The 19883-nt window shown below is 36.7% G+C and overlaps 2 protein-coding genes across 2 annotated transcripts in view; both read left to right on the forward strand.

Moving 5' to 3' along the window:
• Window positions 1–11280, forward strand: part of cped1 (cadherin-like and PC-esterase domain containing 1) — a 51372-nt gene extending 40092 nt beyond the window's left edge. The window contains exons 15-21 of the mRNA XM_042721834.1: window positions 2651–2768; window positions 3709–3845; window positions 6543–6763; window positions 7598–7699; window positions 7898–7985; window positions 8103–8249; window positions 9851–11280. Coding sequence (XP_042577768.1) covers window positions 2651–2768; window positions 3709–3845; window positions 6543–6763; window positions 7598–7699; window positions 7898–7985; window positions 8103–8249; window positions 9851–10090 — 1053 coding nt within the window. The 3' untranslated portion in view covers window positions 10091–11280. The remainder of the gene's footprint in view (window positions 1–2650; window positions 2769–3708; window positions 3846–6542; window positions 6764–7597; window positions 7700–7897; window positions 7986–8102; window positions 8250–9850) is intronic.
• Window positions 11281–12488: 1208 nt separating this feature from the next.
• Window positions 12489–19883, forward strand: LOC109075798 (protein Wnt-16-like). The gene is made up of 4 exons (XM_019091657.2): window positions 12489–12918; window positions 13082–13308; window positions 15670–15956; window positions 18960–19883. Exons 1-4 carry the CDS (start codon window positions 12827–12829, stop codon window positions 19422–19424), a joined length of 1071 nt encoding a protein of 356 aa, XP_018947202.1. The 5' UTR covers window positions 12489–12826; the 3' UTR covers window positions 19425–19883.

Raw genomic sequence — 19883 nt, forward strand, 5'->3', positions numbered from 1 at the left:
GTTGCAAGAAAAAAAAACTCAGAATCCTGAGATAAAAGTTATAAAATTGTTACATTTGTTAAAATGGCAAAAAAGAAGAAATAAATAAAAAATATATAAAATAGGCATGATAAGAATGTTCCCTTTATCTCAACTTTTTGTAATTTTTTTTTGGTCAAAGTTTAATTTCACCTAGCATTTGCTTTACTTTCGTCCCATATAGAGGACCACTTGATCCCGCTGGAATGGTTTTACGTTTAAAACCCCTACAGAATGCTGCTAATCTCCTGCTTGTAAATGTTGATGTCTTTCATTGCACTACAGCTGAGGGCTTTGTCTCCAGTGGCAGCTCATTAAAGCAGCCCTCTTAAGTATGTGTCCTTCCTCTCAGAGGGTTTAAGACTCTCTCTCGAAACAAACTTTTTAAGATAAAAGCTAAGCAGAGGGTTCTCGTGGTTTGTGAGAGCTGGTTCTAAGGCAGAGACTTGACCGCGGTGGCCGCTGAGAGCACGGTCTGATGTACGGCAGTAATCCTGGCTTTTCTTTCACTTTGATCAGTGGAGATTACACCTCCGTTGCTGTTGGTCTCTGATCCCTGTAACCAACACGAGTGGCTCGGCAAGCTTTCAGAGCTTAAATGTTCACACACACTCTAAACAACGCACGCATACATTCAATGCATGAAAAAATGTCTTTAAAAAAGTATTTAAGCTGTCTCACTGTATTTCTGCAATATATATAACTGTATACAATTTTTACCCATTAAAAGTAATTTTTATTGGTATTGAAAGAAGTCTGCAAGAAGTCTGAACCAAGGCTGCATTTATTTGATCACAAATACAGTAAAAACGTGAAATATTACTACTTTGTTTTAATGTTTTTTAATATTTAATTCATTTCTATGATGGCAGCACTTAATTTCAGCAGCCATTACTTCAGTCTTAAGAGTCACATTATTAAAGAGTTTAACACTTTTATTTAGCAAGGATACATCAAATTCATCAAAAGTGGCAATTAAGGCATTTAATAATGTTTCAGAGGATTGTTTTTTTGAATAAATGCTGTTCTTTTGAATTTTCTGTTCATTAAAGTATCATGAAATAAAAAGCTGTTTACAACATTAACAATGAAAAGAAGCATTATTAATTATTGAGTACCAATAATAACGGAAAAGTATTTAGCAGCATATTAGAATGATTTCTGAAGGATCATGTGACACTGAAGACTGCGTAATGGATGCAGAAAATATTTTTGCCATGACAGGAATAAATGACCAATTTTGGATTGCATTAAAATAAAAAACAGTTATTTTTAATAGCATTAATATTTCACAATTTTACTGTTTTTACTGTAATTTTAATCAATTATAAACATGGAAAAAATATGAATTATTCTATTCTATTATAATTTGACTGGTAGAGTATATATAATGTGTATGTATATCAATACTTGATATTTAATTGTGCATGCTAATCTTTAAAAACACTATGCTGTATTAATAATTCAATAGTGTTCTTAAGTGCAATACATTAACTTTTCATACATTAGAATTTTGTGGTGTTTAAATTCACGTGTAGCATTTCAAATCGGTTTTAGTCTTTCATTTGTACTTTTGTGTCTCACCAAAACTTTTAAATGAGTTATGTAAATTAATAAATACTCAGCAACTGTTTTGTTTTTGTCATCTGTTGTATTCCCCATCTCTCATGTCCTCTCATTCATACTGGTTTTGTGAAACCCTCATTAACCAGATGCTGCTGATTCATTATTCCCTGGTGATATAGAGGCAGAAGGATGTACTGTATCATCTGAAAGCCAAGCTCTGATCTCAAGTTAATTCGCTGGATCCACTGCTAAATCATCCTGAGAGTACCTGACCTTGGATGAAACTCTTTATTCCATAGTTTCTTCTCTGGGGAATGGAAAAATGACAGATGAGAGAGATAAAATGAAGGGGTTTTGTTCTTTCATGTTTCTTTGCCCTCCTTGTGAATTAATTCTACGCGTTTTCCTTTCCGGAGGGATGCAAACTTTTCACTGGCTCTGATGCTGAAATGCTAGGCGGTTTCCGCCGGGCTCGGACTAACCTGCTGATTTATGCCAGCCTGCTCAGAATCAAAAGGCCGCTCGTGTTTGCACGCACACACTGTGTGCAGGTACGAACAAGAAAATCCCTGTTAAGTTGTCTTGTGGCACTTTGTCGAGAACAGCGGCGGGAACTTGGGGAATGTTGCGTGGCTTCGAGAAGCCCCTGTGCAAAGTGCTAAGGAAGGGGGCAAATGAAAGAGCGAACGAAGAGCCGGTCTTCTGAAGTGGAGCCAGACCCGATGGCTCCTGTGAGGGACCTCGGGGGTCGCCGGAGCAGGCTCGATGTTGTCATTTAGCCTGTTGGGTTTGTTTGACCCTTGACCCCTAACAAGGGGCAAGGCCACGGGGCAGGCATCGGGCGGCGCGCCTGCTTTAATTTGTCTGAGAGAAGCCTCGCGTATGCGGCCACATGAAAGCGAAGGGAATGAAAAAGGCTATGGAATCTTTGAAATGACTCAATCTTTACTTGTCAAAAATCTATATTATTTCCTTGAGTGGTTACATTTTTAACTGTTATCTCAGAATGTCATTCCAGACTCAAAGCTCACCTGTTTCTCTTTCTTTTCTCACTGTATCTGAGCAGGACTGTGGCCTGGTGGTCAGACCAGATCAGCCCTGCGGTTTGGAGCCCATTCCAGGGACGAGATCTTCAGAAGAGGCCCAGGCCTCACCTCGGCCTTGCCTCTCAGGAGACGAACCTGGTAGGTTTATTCCAGGTTTTGATCATGGGCTTGTAGTAAAGTATCTGAAGTTTGAATTCGAAACTTGCTGTAAGATTTACAATCCTGTTTTTTATATCCAAGATCATAAGTCAAACTGGACGTTGTCTGTTTTGTGGACAGACTGTACATTTTCCACATATTTTTCCTCCTGTATGAAACCATATATTTCAGTTGCAAAGTAGTTCATCATGTGTTTGGCTATATTAGCAGCAGAGTCACGGTTTATTAGCCGTTCCAGTAGAGGATGGGAAAGGTTTGCTAGTGAACTCAGAGTTGGGTAATTTATGTGTCTCCTTTTACAGTGTGATAATGTGCTGATTCATTGCCTGAGTTGAATCATTGCTCAATTATAAGGTTAGGACCTCCATGCCGACTTTATGGCGGAATATAATCACTTGATATAGGTTTTCTGAGTGAGTTGTTCCTCTGCAGGTTTCAATTCTGTGAATGTGTGTTCAGCTGCTAGGCCTTTTAGATTTAAAACCACTAGGTTAGGGTTCAGAGGACGGTTCAATCAGTGCTATAAAAGTAAAAAGGCCGTTCCTCAGCAGGGTAGTACATCAAAGTCAGTGGGGATCTACTTTAATTAACTGTTTAAGATGGAGTTACTCACTTTATGTGTGTGTCATTGTGTGTAAGAGAGAAAAGATGTAGTATATTTGCCGCAAATAGTGTATTATGCCATGTAGGGGACTGTCTGAAATTGGCACAATGATGTAATCATGTCTAGCTGGAGTTTCCCAGCTGATTCATCATTTTATGCTGAACTTTTGACATATGGCTGTATACTTTAAAACTTCACAGAGATTCACTTCACTATGAATCACCTGTGAATACTGTAAGTTGAGTAGGTTCTGTCATGGAAATTTAGTATAATGCAGTATAAAGACAGTATAAGAGAATTTTCCATCTTTGTCAGGTCGTTGGGTCGTCCCATGCCTGAGCTGTTCAGACAACAGGACTTGTGATTGGAGAGAGGTCGCCTGGCAACCTGACAACTGTAATCACCCTTTACTGGACCAACCTCAGTTACAAACCTGCATGATGGACCGGAAGGTGAGGAACAGGAACCAAAAACACTTGTGTAGTACCAGTCAGTACCAGAGGTGCCTGTAAAAAATCAAAAGTTGAGAAAACTTAAAAGTTTAAGGCGACCAGATTCAGGAGATTTTTGAGTTTTTTAAACTGAAAACAACAAGTTGAGAAAACTGAAAAATCTCCTGATGCGGAAGCATAATAGTTCCTCAAAGGTACATATTTGTACCTAAATGGTACATATTAGTGCCTTTTGAAAAGGACTCAAATTGCATTATAAACATTTTGCCAGAGTAACCTTAACAAACATTTTATATAATGCTTAAAAGATCATACAGTAGCTATTTAAAAAAGGCTGCATTTATGTTATCAAAAATACAGTAAATTTTTTAAATATTATTACAATCTTTTATCTATTTTAATATATTTTAAAAAGTAACTTACTCCAGTCTTCAGTGTCATATGAAATCATTCGAATATGCTGATTTGGTGCTCAAGAAACAGTTCTTCTTGTTATCAATGTTGTAAAAAGTTTTGGTGCTTAATATTTTTTTGAGGACTGGGATAAATTTTTGTCAGGAATTTTTGATGAGTAGAAAGTTTTTTAAAGCACCTTTCGTAATATTATGCATGTCTTTACTCACATTTTTGATCAATTAAATGCATCAATCAATAAAAAAAATAAAAAATTTTCAAAAAAAAAAAAAATAAATAATGAAAAAAAAAAAAACCAAAAAACAAAAAAAAAAAAAAAAGTAGTGTGAATACTTTTTGAGGCTACTATATATTTGTGTTTAAATGTAAAATATTTTAATGGTTCATTAATGGAAGTAATTATAAGTGTTATCAATACTCAGTTTGAATCAACTGTTTAAACTAGCTTTTTTTTCCCGGACTTGATGGACAATTTGGCAGTCCCTCTGTATGCAGCTGACAGCTGTGCCATATGTGTGTATATACAGTACTGAGGAATAAATTAAAGGCAGGCAGCTCAATTAACATTGACGTTCCAGTGGCAATGAGCAGCTGTTTATCAGAGATTAACAGCAGGTGTTTGAGCTTCATCTACAGCTGAGCTCACAGCAACTGCGTGATTCAGTTACACTGCTGCTTTTATATATGCACACATAGGTATAGTGTAAATTCCTTAGGAAAAAGAGGGAAAGAGTTTCTGAAGTAGAAAACCAATACTCCCCTGTGTTTGTTGCTAGATTTTATTTTATGGTAATTTTTTTCTTGATGTAATCTGCACACCTCCTGTGTTTTAGGTTGTTTTTAAATGATTGCTTATAGCCCGGCAGCGGTTTTCAAAGCTGTGTGCCAAACCAACAGTCTGTTCCTGCTTCAAACACTCCCTCAGCGCTCATCCTCACTGCATGACTCTTTCCACCCTGTCTCGATTTAAGACTCACAAGATCAGATCTGACACAAACAAATGGCCACATTACACAAGGGCCTGAGCTCTAGCTATAGACAAACCACAGCCCTCTGACTGCAAGCCCGTTCAACAGGAAAAGAGGGACTCTTCAGGAAAGATTGTTTCAAATAAAAGAGCTTTAGATTGTCAAGGTCTGAGGTTATATGCATGAGTTTGTTTCATGTTAAATCCATTTCTGCAGTCTGGAGACAGCCTTATGTATTGTTTGGAGTTCTCATTGTCTTTCCAAACTTGTATACAGTTACGTTTCCTGTACAAAACACAAAGCACATTTACTAACATAAAATTAGAGTTAAAAAAAAGACAAGAAAGTGGAATAGACTGCTCTTTTGATAACTGTATGTTTGGAACAATAGGTTTGGAATGACATGAGTGCAACTTCTGACTTCTTGTTGAAAATATGTGTCCTTAATCTTGTGAGCATGTCTGCAGATCACAATGTCAGCCAATGCCTGCTCCCTGGGATCTTGTGATTTAGACTGGCATTCCTGCCAGCTTCACTGCCAAAAGTGCACACACAGATGAACATCTAAACTTATTAGACTCTTGTTGAAGTGCTTCATGGCAACTGTGATCTCAAAAGGCTGTATTGTGTCTTTTGCCTTTATAATGACACAACTGTGTTATTTCATTTCCTCGTGTTTGTTGACAGTAGTCTGCCACTCATTTAAGACTTAAGTATATATACTACTTATATATATATATATGTATGTATGTATGTGTGTGTGTGTGTGTGTGTGTGTGTGTGTACTGTATATATAAATACACACACACACATATGTATGTTATACACATATGGTATACAGCATCCATTATATAATATTTATATAATCCTTTCATTTGTAAGACTTATGCCAGCCTAATACTATAATGCAGTATTCATTATAAAAATGCTTAATTTTAAATATAGCCATATAGATATAATGAAACATGAAATTATTAATTAACCTTACTGTCAATTTCAACATTTAACAAGACATTATTAAAATCAAAAGTTTTATCTGTTAATATTATTTATTGGACTTGAACATGAACTGACAATGAATTTATTACAAATTATCACAGCTTTATTAACTAACGTAACATTGTGTTGTTTAAGAAGATAAAAACTACTAAAACACATAGACAATGACTTCTTGTTGTTTCTAAATTGAGGATTCTGCATATAGTGCAGTCTAATTCTGGACTTTACGAGATCTGGGTTTAAGAAACCAGTCCAGAACTTGGTTAAACCTGTTTTAGTTTCACAACATCTAACATACATGCATGTCTTCCCTCAGGTCCTGTTTATCGGCGACTCCACCAATCGAGGGATGATGTACTACCTAATGGAGAGGGTGAACGCTACTCTGGAGGACTGGGACAAGGCTCACGACACCATCGTCTACCGCAACCTGAATCAGGGCCGAACTATCGTCAGCTACTCCTACTACCCACAATTCTGGCTGCCGAAGGCTCAGAGACCCACTTTCCAAAGAGCTCTGCAGCAGCTTCTAGAAAGGTCTGTGTATGTGCATGTTGGATGATGTTTGTCTCCATGTGGCTGTGGGTTACGCCCATTAAGCTGTGAATGTGCGGGTTTGGTGTCGGTCTAAAGTGGCAAAGCCCTTGTTAACACACTGAATGACTTTGGCAGTGTGTTTGATGGTGGGATGTGGGCTGCGTGTGGTTGGGCGGCTGTGTGTCAGATCAGAGTATGTCAGCAGGGATGGCAACCGCTGCTGGCTCAGCGCGCCATTGATCTCACACAGCTACTGATGTGGGCAGAGGGGTGGGATATGCAGCACAGATGTGATTGTGTGTGTGTGTTATAGTGTGTATCTGTTGAGGACATGTGTTTTGGGAGCTGCCTGAATGATCTGACTCGTTTTGTTTTTGCTAAATTAAATTAAAAAGCAGAGTTTTGCTTTGTCTAAGTGTTGAAATATGCATATACACGACCATGAGCAGCAAATCAGCATATTAGAATGATTTCTGAATGGAGTAACGATGCTGAAAATTCAGCTTTGCATCACAGGAATAAATTACATTTTAAAATATTTTAAAATGGAAAATAGGTATTTTAAATTGTAATTATATTTCACAATATTACTGTTTTTACTGTATTTTTTATCAGATACTGTAAGCCTTGGTGAACATAAGAGGCTTCTTTGCAAAACATTACAAAATCGTACATACCCCATACTTAATAAGCAGAGTATTGTTTAGTTTGCAATTTTGGGTACACATTATAACCTGAAATTATTGGTCGAGTCATGCTATAAATTGTTGATTATGTCTTCAGTATGTACTGTTGATCTTTAACCTCTTCTCCGAAACCACTTCCATGTGACAGGTCACAACCCCTGCAGAACTCGCCTCAGACAGTGCTGGTCGCTGGTGGGGTGCAGTGGCTGAACCTGAACCATTTGAGGACCATTCAGCAGGTTTTAGAGAGGTAAACATGTTCTCGAATGCAACACAAAACCAGCCTGTTCATCATTAGCTTGACTTAACCCCATTTTAATCAGCAATGTTCTAATGGCAAAGGCTTTTCTTTCTTTTTACGGATGCTGGTTTTGTTTTATGTAGTTTGCTGCCAATCTTTCTAAGTGGCATTGGATGTTTAACATCATATCTCTAACTTATCTCCAAGGGAGGGTCTTGAGAAAATCATGGTGGTGGTGAAGTCTTTAGGAATGGGTTTCCATCTGCCTGTGGATGGTATTCACTCCCTTCCACTGGTAAGAACCACTGGAGATCACAAAATGTCTTGTAGACCAGATGATCTACTTTTCCAACTTCGTTTATTGACATCTGTAAACTTGTCAGACTTTGTCATCTTCATTCATTGGTTCTAGAATGGAGTACAAGAACTCTATAATGTGAACAAAAATATTCTGGAAAGTGCCAAGCATCTTGGATATGAGGTCATTGACACTCTCAGCATCACTATGGGTCGTTATAAGGAGTTCCTGCAAGGACGATGTGCCTGCCATTTCCATGAGGTAAAAGAACAAAAATATATATTATTTACATTTTACTTTTATTCAGCAAGGACCCATTAAATTGATCACAAGTGACAATTAAATACAAAATTTTGCAAACGATTTCAAATAAACACTGTTCGTTCAAACTTTCTATTCATTAAATAATTCTTACAGTTTCCACAAAAAAACATAAAAAAATAGCACAGCTGTTTTCAACATTGATAATGATAAGAAATGTTTCTTTAGCAGCAAATCTGCATATTAGGATGATTTCTGAAGAATCATGTGACTGAAAATTGAAGTAATGCCAACACAGAAAGAAAAATCAATTTTAAAATGTAGTAAAATATATAGTAAAAAGCTTTTTATAGTAATATATAAATTTTTTATGGTTAAAAGTTACTTTAAATTGTAATAATTTTCCCAGTGTTACTGTTTTTACTGTATTTTAAATTAAATAAATGCAGACTTTCAGAACAAACATTATAAAATCTTTTGAATGATAGTGTACATAGTTATATTACCATTACTAGATTCTCATTAATACAGTAAAAATGCAATACAATTATTTATTTATGTACTTGATGCTGATTAGAAGGCCTACCTCGCATAAATACTTTTATTAATTTAAATATCATGTATCATATACAGTGTACTCACCAATGTTGCATTTAAGTAGAAATACAGTAAAAACTGTAATATTGGTAAATATTATTGCAATTTATTTTGATTGATAAACAGAGAATCACTGTTTCAGAGTATTCATCCAACAGTCCACAAAACATACAAAGCCAAAGAACATGATTTATTTTAATAACCATGTTGTTGAATCATGGCCTCTGTGCTAATTTTGGAAAATTTGTATCTGTAATTATATTATTATGGGTGTAATTTACTACACAGAAGGCATATCTGATTAACTTTGCATTTTTAGATCCACAAATCCATGTGTGCGAATGAATCCATTCTGCTTTTCATATACATGGATACAGATCCTGCCAGAAACACATTTCCAGCCTTGCAGCCCCATAAATCTTTTAAAAGAGAAGCCGTTCCTTTTTTACTTCACCCTAAAAGTGCCTGGCAGATCAGTTAATGAGTAATTAGCAATTAGGCGGGTTTTTATTAGCCAATAAAGGGCAGGTTGGGAACAGATGTATTAGCTTGCTAAGTGTGTGAAGTGGTAGAAATGCCAAACCTGCTCACATATGGGACCGATATCACTGTAGAGCGGCCACATCTGACAACAGGCCAGCAGATTGAGACTTACCAGTTCATAACATCAGGATCTTTTGCTCAAGTTGCTTATTTTTTTTTATACTTTTACGATGTATTTTTGTTGTTTAGTGTTCGGAGGAAACGAGCTCTTAACCATTAAGTATTTTGTAGAGCAGGGAGCTAATAAGAATTGGCAATTTAAGAGGATATAAAACTGAAACGGGATAAAGGCTAGATATCTAATTTAAAAAATGTGTCATGTCAGAGAACAGAACCACACACAGACAGACATAATGTTATTTGCTTACAACACTGAAACCTCTCATTCCCTATATGCAATATGCGATCATTGGTTAGCTTCTAAATAATTCAAAAGTGATTTTATATTATGTTGTTTGCAGGTCTATAAGCCTCCCTTTCCAACCGCTGCCTCCCAAAGAAAGCTGAAGATCTTGAGGCTCGGTGGAGAAAGCAGGAACCCGGCCGATGAGCAAACAGGGCCTCGAGAGCACGAGGAACCACCGTCTCAACCCGACGTGTCCTACCACGTCAAGGGACCAGTGAACGCGGTGTATTCAGAGATCCTTCTCAGCAGGATATGTGTGAATCATGCCGTCAATGGGACCATTCGCCAACAGTGACTAAAAGACAATTAGTGGCTGGTGACGCTAACCTGTGCGTGTTTTTCAGGTGTGTGTCTGTAAGATTAGCTGTGAATATGTGTTAAGAAATCTGCGTAAAAGGGCTAAGCTGTGCACACCGATTGCTCTGAATCTACTTAACCATATGCTGGATCAAAGAGGTAAATTGGAGGACGAGTTAGGTAGGTGTCTGTTTGCGCATGTGTGTTTTTGTGTAGCGCGATCCAGATGGAAAAGGGGTGTGAGGGGGTTCAGTGAGACCCCCTGAAGCCCTGCCAAAATGACTTTGGCAGCTGCAGCTTAAGGGAAGGCAGTGACTGCAGTGCGACGCTGAAGAAAAATAACCGAGACGGTCACGCTGCCCCCCTCAAACAGCCTTGTGAAAACTTTCCTGCAACGCTCATGCAACGTTCCCACAATGCTGCTACCGCTTAACCATGGACTGAGATATTCCCAGTATGTTTTGGGAACATTTGGCGGCTGCTGTGGAGTGCCTTTGATGTCACCCTGCCTCACATTGTCACTTTTATGGAAGCTCGGGCGACGTTTTGAAGTCTAGCTTTACACCGCCTTTCCTTCACATGCCAGGTTCACAAGTATTTATGAAGTATTTTCTATGCCAAAGGTCTTATGAAGTATATTGTATTGTACTGATTTATGTTTCTCACACATTTATTTTTCTACCAGTGTCTTCCAGTGCCTTTAATAATAATCTGTGTAAAGTGTTATAAATGCTGTTTACAAAAAAAGAGGATATTTATACTGTTTTGATGGTAAACATTTTTTATATTGTTGCTGGGTTTACTCTAAATTGCTGGAATGCATGATGTTTCATTTGTACATAATTTACGTTAAACAGGAAGTGGTTTGTGGAGAGAGAAAATTAGTAGGATTATTTGAAATATCCCATAAAACTTATCTTCCCACCAGTTGTTAAGCTGAGCTCAGTATGGGCACGAACACTATTTCCACTTGAAGTGAAATGAAACCATGTGTTGACCTGTAAATATTCCACAGCGAGTGATAACTCTCTTTATAATGTCAGAATTTATTGTCAAATGTTTTGGATGTTTATGAAGAGCTATCCCAAGATAATTGTCTACACCTGTGCATGAAATGTATGATTCCAACAATCATCATGAATGTCACTTATCCTGAACAATTAAAATGTATATTTTCGTAATTTAAAACGCAATGCTTCTTGAAATTATCAAAAGTTTTTCTTACATTTAATTTGATTGAACCATTTCAATTTGTGATATTTAAATGACATACTGTGTAGTTCATGCAAACAGATTTGTAAAAATATATTAGATTAAGCAGTTTTAACAACTTTCCCCCCTTTTTGTACCTCTTCATCGACACCAAATCAAAAATGCTGCTTATAGCCATTATGAAAAACATCATTATAAAAGTTGATTATCAATAACTGTGAGTTTTTGCTCATTTATAAAACGGCATTTACATTTCATAAAAAAATAAAAATAAAAAAAATATATATAAAAAATTCTCAACTGGAACGTTTAATAACATTTAGTTGTAATTATATCTGGTTAAGCTAAATCGAAATACCTTTTTAAAAGTGTAGATCGTGATAGATGAAATACCAATATTCTGTAACTTTACAATTTAGTCACGGAAAAAATATATACATATAAAAATCTGATCTGTAAAAAAATCTGAAGTAACGTTTAAGTAATTAAAAAATATATACACAGCGCGCATTTTCACCTGACGCTGCAGGTAACCGTACCACGCGCACTCTTCATAAAGAGCATTTTTGGCGGTCGTATCATGTCGATGAAGAGTTTGTCAGTATCACTTTATTATTTCGTAAAACATATTTACACGTCACAAATACATAAAAAAAAACGTAAAGTTTTACTGTATACGTGCAATTAACTCTGTGTTAGTGGTTCCAAAGTACAAACTGCGTTGCGAATATTTGTATTCGAGCAGGGAAAATTACCTTAACATTTACTCTACTTAATTTGTTGGACATTTAAAAGTATTACATTTTTCAGTTATTTTTAGAAAAGTCGACGTCTCTGAAAGTTATTGTGTGAAGACTGTCTCTGTGTGTGTGGACTTAAGTAACGTTAAGTTACTATTAATTAAACAACGTTTTTGCTTTTAAATGTATTAATATACCAAGTCTAATCGTCTTTCTCTATTGTCCTGCCTTTTATTTCAATCTTGGTTTCAAAATATATATTAAAGACTAAGTAAAAATGCTCCGTTAAACATTCAAATCCTTTTTATCCGTAACACAGTTCTTCCAATCTCACAAAATCCCAAGTGAGCTGCTAAAATGACTGATTCTTTCTGCCCATCAGTCGCGCTCGCTTTGTGCTCCCTCTCTCACCGGCCTCAACCCAATATCTGTCTGTCCAATCAGTGTTGAGAACGGTCTTATCTTATGAATATTAATGCACGGCTCGACCAATCACGATGTGGGAGCGTTTCACAGGAGAGTGTTTAGTTGCGCGTTTTCCAACAGCAGCATATAATAGTTTGTGTCTTTTCGAGTTCGTACCGATGGCGAAGTTGACTTGTTGGTGGTTGGATGTTTGTGTTCGTACCTGCAACTTAATGGACACTTAAAAGGGACATTTATGAATTTAAAAGCGCCGTTTGTGGATTAACATAACGCTAGATTGTCTATTAGATGTAGTGGACCGGTATGAATCGTGTTTGTCCAAACGTTAAGGTCGGGACTTGTTAAATGAAGCGGACATGGATAAAACCGGTTGTGGGATACATGCAGTTTACCATTTATTCCTTCTGTGGCTCTCAGTTTGTCCTCTGTGCTCTCAGGGAAGTTGGATGTAAGTATTTTAAGTGCTGTGTTGCTTTCTGACAATTATTGTTTGAATAAAAATGTTTGAAAATTGTCTCCTTTTCCTCGGGCCTGGTTATGGCATTTCAATCCAGGCCGACAGGAGAGGAGAACCGCTTCTGATATTTGTGTCACACTACTCCGCATCACAGGTGGTTGGGCATCACATCTGTAGGAGTGCACGAGAAGTTGGGTTGCGCGCATTTGCCCCTGTCGCACAAGCAGAAGGAGCTGTGCGCGCGCAAACCGCACCTTCTACCGAGCATTAAAGAGGGCGCGCGCCTGGGCATCACCGAGTGCCAAACGCAGTTCAAACACGAGCGCTGGAACTGCTCGACCCGACGGGACCCCAACGTGTTCGGCTACGAGCTCACCAGTGGTATGCATACAACCTGTCATACGGAAATGTGACCCTGGACCACAAAACCAGAAATAAGGGTCAATTTGTTTTTTCAATTGAGATTTACACATAAAATTAAAGCGAAATAAACAAGCTGATGCATGGTTTGTTAGAATAGAACAATATTTGGCTGAGATACAACTATTTGAAAATCTGGAATCTGAGGGTGAAAAAAATAATCAACATCTTGAGAAAATCGCCTTTAAAGTTGTCCAAATAAAGTTCTTAGCTATGCATATTACTAATCAAAAATTAAGTTTTGATATATTTACGGTACGAAATTTGCAAAATATCTTCACAGAATATCTTTACTTAATATCCTAATGATTTTTGGCATAAAAGAAAAATCTATAATTTTGACACATACAGTGTATTTTTGGCTATTGCTACTACAAATATAACCGTGCTACATATGACTGGTTTTGTGGTCCAGGGTCACAAATAGAATTAATTTGAATGTGCTTGAACTTTATAATCTTGTTTTTTTTTGGTTCATTGTATTAATGAAAGTTAGTAGTAAAGTTTGACCAACACGACTGAATAATCATGAGACGAAAAATATTACAAATTAGGGTGGTAATACTGTCTGATAGTTTTCATTAAAAATCAATAAAAGTCATTTATCAAATTTTGATTCACAGAAACTGAACAAAGACTTATTTTAAGAAGTGCTGTATATGGTTAGAAAAAAATGTTAAATTATTTCTTTGGTGTGCAATATTAGTTTAATAGAGCAGGATGTTCCATTTCAGAAGTAATTATGATAATATTATGTTTAAAAGAAGAAAACAGTTATTTAAAAACTATATATGCATATATGTGGTTATTGGAAAGTTCAACAAAATTAATCAAGAAAAAGCAAGTCGGCCATTCTGTAATATATAATGAGGGATCATTAATGTGTAATTGCTTGAAGAATCTGAATGTTTTCTAATCGACCGTGAATCCTATTTTTGACCCCTTAATAACTGTTTTGATTTAAAATGTTTATGGAAAAGATGATTTGATTCTTGGAACAGCTCTGACACACATCTGTTTTAGGTTAACCATCTCTATACTAAATTTACTATGGTCTTTATCTGGCCCTGAATGTAATGCATGCAGGATTATCGTGATTAAAAAACAAAGAGTCAAACTGAAATGGTAGAACTTGTTTCTTGATTTTTGTGAATCCATTTCTAAGATTAAGCAGCTCAATTCCAAGCTTGATTCAAGGGCAAACTGAATTTGATATACTGTACGTCTGATTTCATGCAGCCACAACCAAGGAATTTTATAAGCATCTCACTATTGTGTCTAAAAATATGCACCATTATAAGAAACAAATAGAGTTTATTAATCTATTCTATTCTGTTATATTCCAGTATTTTATAGGTTTCTTGCTTTAAAATAAAATGACACCTACAATTAAAGTAACCTAAAAAAAAAATTTGTGTATATGACAAAAACAACTTAAAGGTTAAAACATTATAAACCAATTTTAATCAAAAATGAGCCTTATTATAAATTTTATTTTATATAAGCTATTAAAATTATATTTATAGAAACTATCCACCTTTTTCCTGACATAAAAATGGGTGCCGCCATTTGTAAATTCTATGGGTCTAGCTTCCGGTCTCTTTTGCGTCCAGCTATTTTTAGTAGCTGTTTGTTTTGCTGTTGTTTTGCTGCTTGATATTGACAATTGATGTGTCCTATCATATTATTTTAATCTGTTATCTTAATTAAGAAAACACTGGTTTATAATGCAAACAGTTTTACCGTTTACTGCATGTTGTTTTTCTTCTCGTTATTTACCTATAGCAGCTAATGAAACGGAAATCTCACCCATAGGCTTACTTCCGCGTTGAGGAAAAAGGTGGATATGTATAAATTTATGACTAGATAGAAATAGTTTGCTCCAATTAAAACTTAAGCTGCATAGTGATTTTTTATTAGGATCTGCAATTCAATTTATATATTTATTGTAAATAACATTTAATCAGAACTGCAGAAATCTACAGAGCCATTTGCTTAATGTATTAAATGGTCACTTTAAAAAACAATTCATTTCAGTTAAAAGGATGTTAAGACTTTTTACAACATCATCTGTTCTCACAATAAAAAGAAATTCCATCAGCCAAAAATATTTGCTAATTTTTATGGTGTGATATCAGTGTTTCTCTGCATGAATATAGGTAACATTCCCAGGCTCTTCTGCTCTGATACTGCTGCACTGAGATCCTTCGCACAAATGTTCTGTTGTGAATCTTATATTGCCATATTTTTTGATTGTTTCAACATTTTTAAGTATTTAACTTGCATTGGCATCTTGCTTAAATTCTCTTTTTTGTTTTTAAGGTACAAAAGAGACAGCGTTTATCTACGCAGTAATGGCTGCCGGCCTTGTTCACGCAGTCACCCGCTCTTGCAGTGCTGGAAATATGACTGAGTGTTCATGTGATATGAGCCTGTTGGGCAGCGGTTCACTCACGGAGGGGTGGCACTGGGGCGGGTGCTCTGATGACATCGCTTTCGGGACTTCATTCAGTCGTCGCTTCATCGACAATTCGGTAAAGAACATATCAGCCCGTGGTGAGGACGCCCTGCTCACTATGAACCAGCATAACAGCGAGGCTGGGAGACAGGTGGGTCACAAACAACTAAATTCTTTAAAGTACTAGTTAGAAATATGTTGAAAGAAATTAAATGCACAACAGTGACTGCTCACTTTTTCAGAAGCCTCTGCATATTTCCCCTTCATTTTCTCCATAGGGATTTCTAAAAGTACTTTAATAAAGCCTTAATAAGAAGTCACGGATGGAAGCCAACCAGCTTTGAGATGAATCATAACATTCCAAACTTTATTTGTAACAAAAAAAGAATTTGAAAATTGAACAAACAGAAAAAGGTACAAGATTTTGTACTTAACATTGTTTATGAAAGCATAAAATAAAATCCCATGTAGTACTGCAAATGACGTAATCTGATATGCTTCATGAGAGTGTGTGGTCGTTTCTGAGCTTATTTTCCGCAGTTTTGACTTCTTTGATCTCGTTTAAGAATTACGGGTAGTTAAATTAAACATGGTTTTTAAGTTGAAATCACACTGACTTGGAGCTTCTACATAGGGGTATGCGATATGACGATTTTTGATTTTGAATAAAAAAAATATCACCATCAACAGCTCACAAACAAACATCAAAGTATCTAACCAAACAGCACAATATACAATCTGCAGTTCTGGCGCCTCCGTCATATACTGTACAACTCCACATGCATTCACATCAGTGTTAACTCAGCAGTAGAGTTACACTCACAGGAGTTACTCTCTCATTATTTGCATGTGCTTTTAAATGTTCATTCGTGCGCTTGTCTGAACTGTGCTTTTTCTGAGCGCCGCATACACCCGAAGCGCGTGTGCTAAAGCCTGTCAAACAGCACCTGATTATTAAACTAAGTTATCTTTTGCACTAATACTGTCAAAACACACAAGGTTTACATGTACTGTAGACGCAGTTGGTTATGTCTAAAATTAAAGTAAACAGTTGAGAGAAAAAGGTATACATGCCTGTATATTGGATGCTTGCAGGTCTTAAAGGGACAGTAGGCCTATTTAACATGCGGCTGTCATTAAAGGGATAGATCACCCCAAAATTTCATTTATAATTATTTAAACAAAACAACTTCTTCCCAAAACTGTATTAATTTCTTTCTTGTGCTGAACACAAAAGAAGATATTTTGAAGAATGTGGGTAACCAAACAGTTGCTGGTCCACACTGAATTTCAAAAAATAAAAAAAACACTATGGAAGTCACTGTGGACCAGCAACTGTTTGGTTTTCCACGTTCCTCAGAATAGCATTTATGTTCAGAAAAAGAAAGAAACTCATTCAGGTTTAAAACAACTTTTATAGTGAGTAAATGATGGTATAAAAATAAAACACTGTGACAGAACTGACAAACAGCTGACAGAATTTTTATTTTTGGGTGAACTGTTAATTAAACAACAAAACACAAAGAAAAATCACTCGCTGCTCTTGACTGAAAAACAATTAATACAGTTGCTTTAGGAATCAGTTTATATAGTGTTTTATTTTTATGTTTGTTCATTCAATTTCTTGAAAACACACCTATTGTACCTGAAAATAAAGCACTGTTTGTTTTATTTGTATATTATGTGTAGTTGTAATGTGTATCTTTGTCATTCTTTTATCTTTGTTATTTAAAAATAAGAACAAAGCTCTCTTTGGCCTAAATATCTGCCATTCTTTTTTTTGTTACCTTGAAAAGCTTTGTCTTTATTATAGGGAAATTAGTTTGGCTGTAATGCTCAGACAACTTGCAAAATAGTAAAACCAACATGACAAAGAACCGTGATAAAATCGTGAATCGTGATATTTCTAAAAGAAACTGTGATATGATATTTTTTCCATATTGCCCACCCCTACTTCTACAGAAGCTTATGTCATTGCTTTACATAGCTCATAATTTGCCCCATTTTCTCATCATAAAAATTTTTTATATATGGAGAAAATGGGAATTGTATTTCGGAATCATGGCTGTTTCCCTTCATTGATATAATGAAGGACTGAAGATGATTTTTTTGCCTTTCCATTCATGTTTTGATTGATATGTGAAGCTGAGGCATGGCATCAATTTGCATGTGACTGTGCTTGCCTGCTTCAAAAAGACAGCAAAAGAACTAGAGAGCACTCTTAATTCAGTGCTGTGTTTCCCTGTATAGACACTAATTCGCTCTAATAGAAGAAAATATGAAAAGTGTGACAGTGGAGAAAATGTCTGTCCTTCCCCATTCACTCAGACAGCATTCCTGCAACATTCGTAACACATTCAAGTTCTTGTGATCTCACAGCCTCCTTTTTAAACACATCTAATCTCTAAAATTTAACATTGATCATTCGGTGTAAGTTCCCTCAGTCCTCAGTCATAAAATATGACAGTTTTTTCCAGCAAATGAATATTTGACTCATTCTGGCTGACAAGAAAAACCATTTCAAAGCAACCAAATAAGAACAGAAATAGTAATGGGCTGTTTCAGCTCTGGCAATTTGTCGATCAAATGAGTTACATCTCCCCACATGTTCCTGATTAATCTGAGAAGCTGATGATTTGCACCAAATTCCACAGCCTTGACTGAAGAACACTTGTAAGTGTTTGGAGACCCTAAACCACTGCTCTTGTTGTAAGCGTTTAAGCGAGACAAAATTCCCCTCAAGTCTGCGAAGGGCCCCCATAATCCTTCACCCAAACAAACGCTCCTATTTTACGAAAGTCATCAGCTCACAAAATGCTCCTTCCACTTTCATGGTGCAGAACATGAAGGGATGGGAGAACATAAAAGCTTAGTCCGTAAAAATTATATAGTCCTTGGAAATGTTGTTTATAGCGAACCAAGGTGAACTCTCTCGCCGATGTACATTAGTTCCGCGTTTTTGCTGAAATCCAGGAAGTCTGTCAAAATAAATAGCAAAAAGTTGGAAGGTGGAATTTATGCTTAAATCACAGTTCACATGTCTGCATGCTTATTTATTTCATGCTTACATTGTCTAGAGAAACAAGCTGCTTTCCCAGCTTCTATCTGTTACTGATCAGATATATAATGATCTCCATATCCTCTTCCTCTACAGGCGGTGGCCAAAACAATGTTGACAGACTGTCGATGTCATGGTGTGTCGGGTTCGTGTGCGGTAAAAACGTGTTGGCGCACAATGGCTGCGTTCGAGCGTGTGGGCGCCTACCTGAAGGAGCGCTACGAAACCAGCGTTCAGGTGGTGGACCGCTCTAAACGTAAGGTGCGACGTAAGGACAAAGACCATCGCCACACACCTATTAGCAAAGAAGAGTTAATCTTCTTCAACAAATCGCCCAATTACTGCTTGGAGGACCGGCGGTTGGGCGTGACGGGGACAAGGGGCCGCAGGTGTAACAGAACTTCAGCCGGGCCAGACGGCTGTAACCTGCTGTGCTGTGGGCGGGGCTACAACACACACGTGGTACGACATGTAGAGCGCTGCGAGTGTAAGTTCGTCTGGTGCTGCTATGTCCGCTGTCGCCGCTGTGAGACAATGAACGACATGCACACCTGCAAGTAGAGCAACTGCTTGGGGAGGGATCTTGTGAGAGGAAGTGGACCTTTTTTGTGTTCTCAGCCCTGTTGGGCCTATACAAATAAGCGTGTTGACAAAATATCCATGGCAACCAGCAGTCCAAAACCAGGGAGAAATGGTATAATCCCTTTTAAGTCCATATGTGTAACTCTTCCCATGGGCTTCAAGTGGGAATCAAGCCATTTTGTATATAGTGACTGTGGAATATAACTGGAGCATAAACGGAACTAAAATACTGGGAACAGCAGAAAAAGTGTAAATAGATGCTTTTGTTTGGGTTTGTATTGAAGGCTCTTACAGTTAATTATGAATTATAGTGGGAATTATGTAGATGATATACCAAGATATTTTTTGTACAATGTTTTATAGGTTGCAAATGAGAATCCCTTGCATAAAAGACAGAAATAATTCCCAGAGGATATATTCTGCAATTTTAGCGTTATA

This window comes from Cyprinus carpio, chromosome B4 (genome assembly GCF_018340385.1).
Source record: "Cyprinus carpio isolate SPL01 chromosome B4, ASM1834038v1, whole genome shotgun sequence".
Lineage (NCBI taxonomy): Eukaryota > Metazoa > Chordata > Actinopteri > Cypriniformes > Cyprinidae > Cyprinus > Cyprinus carpio.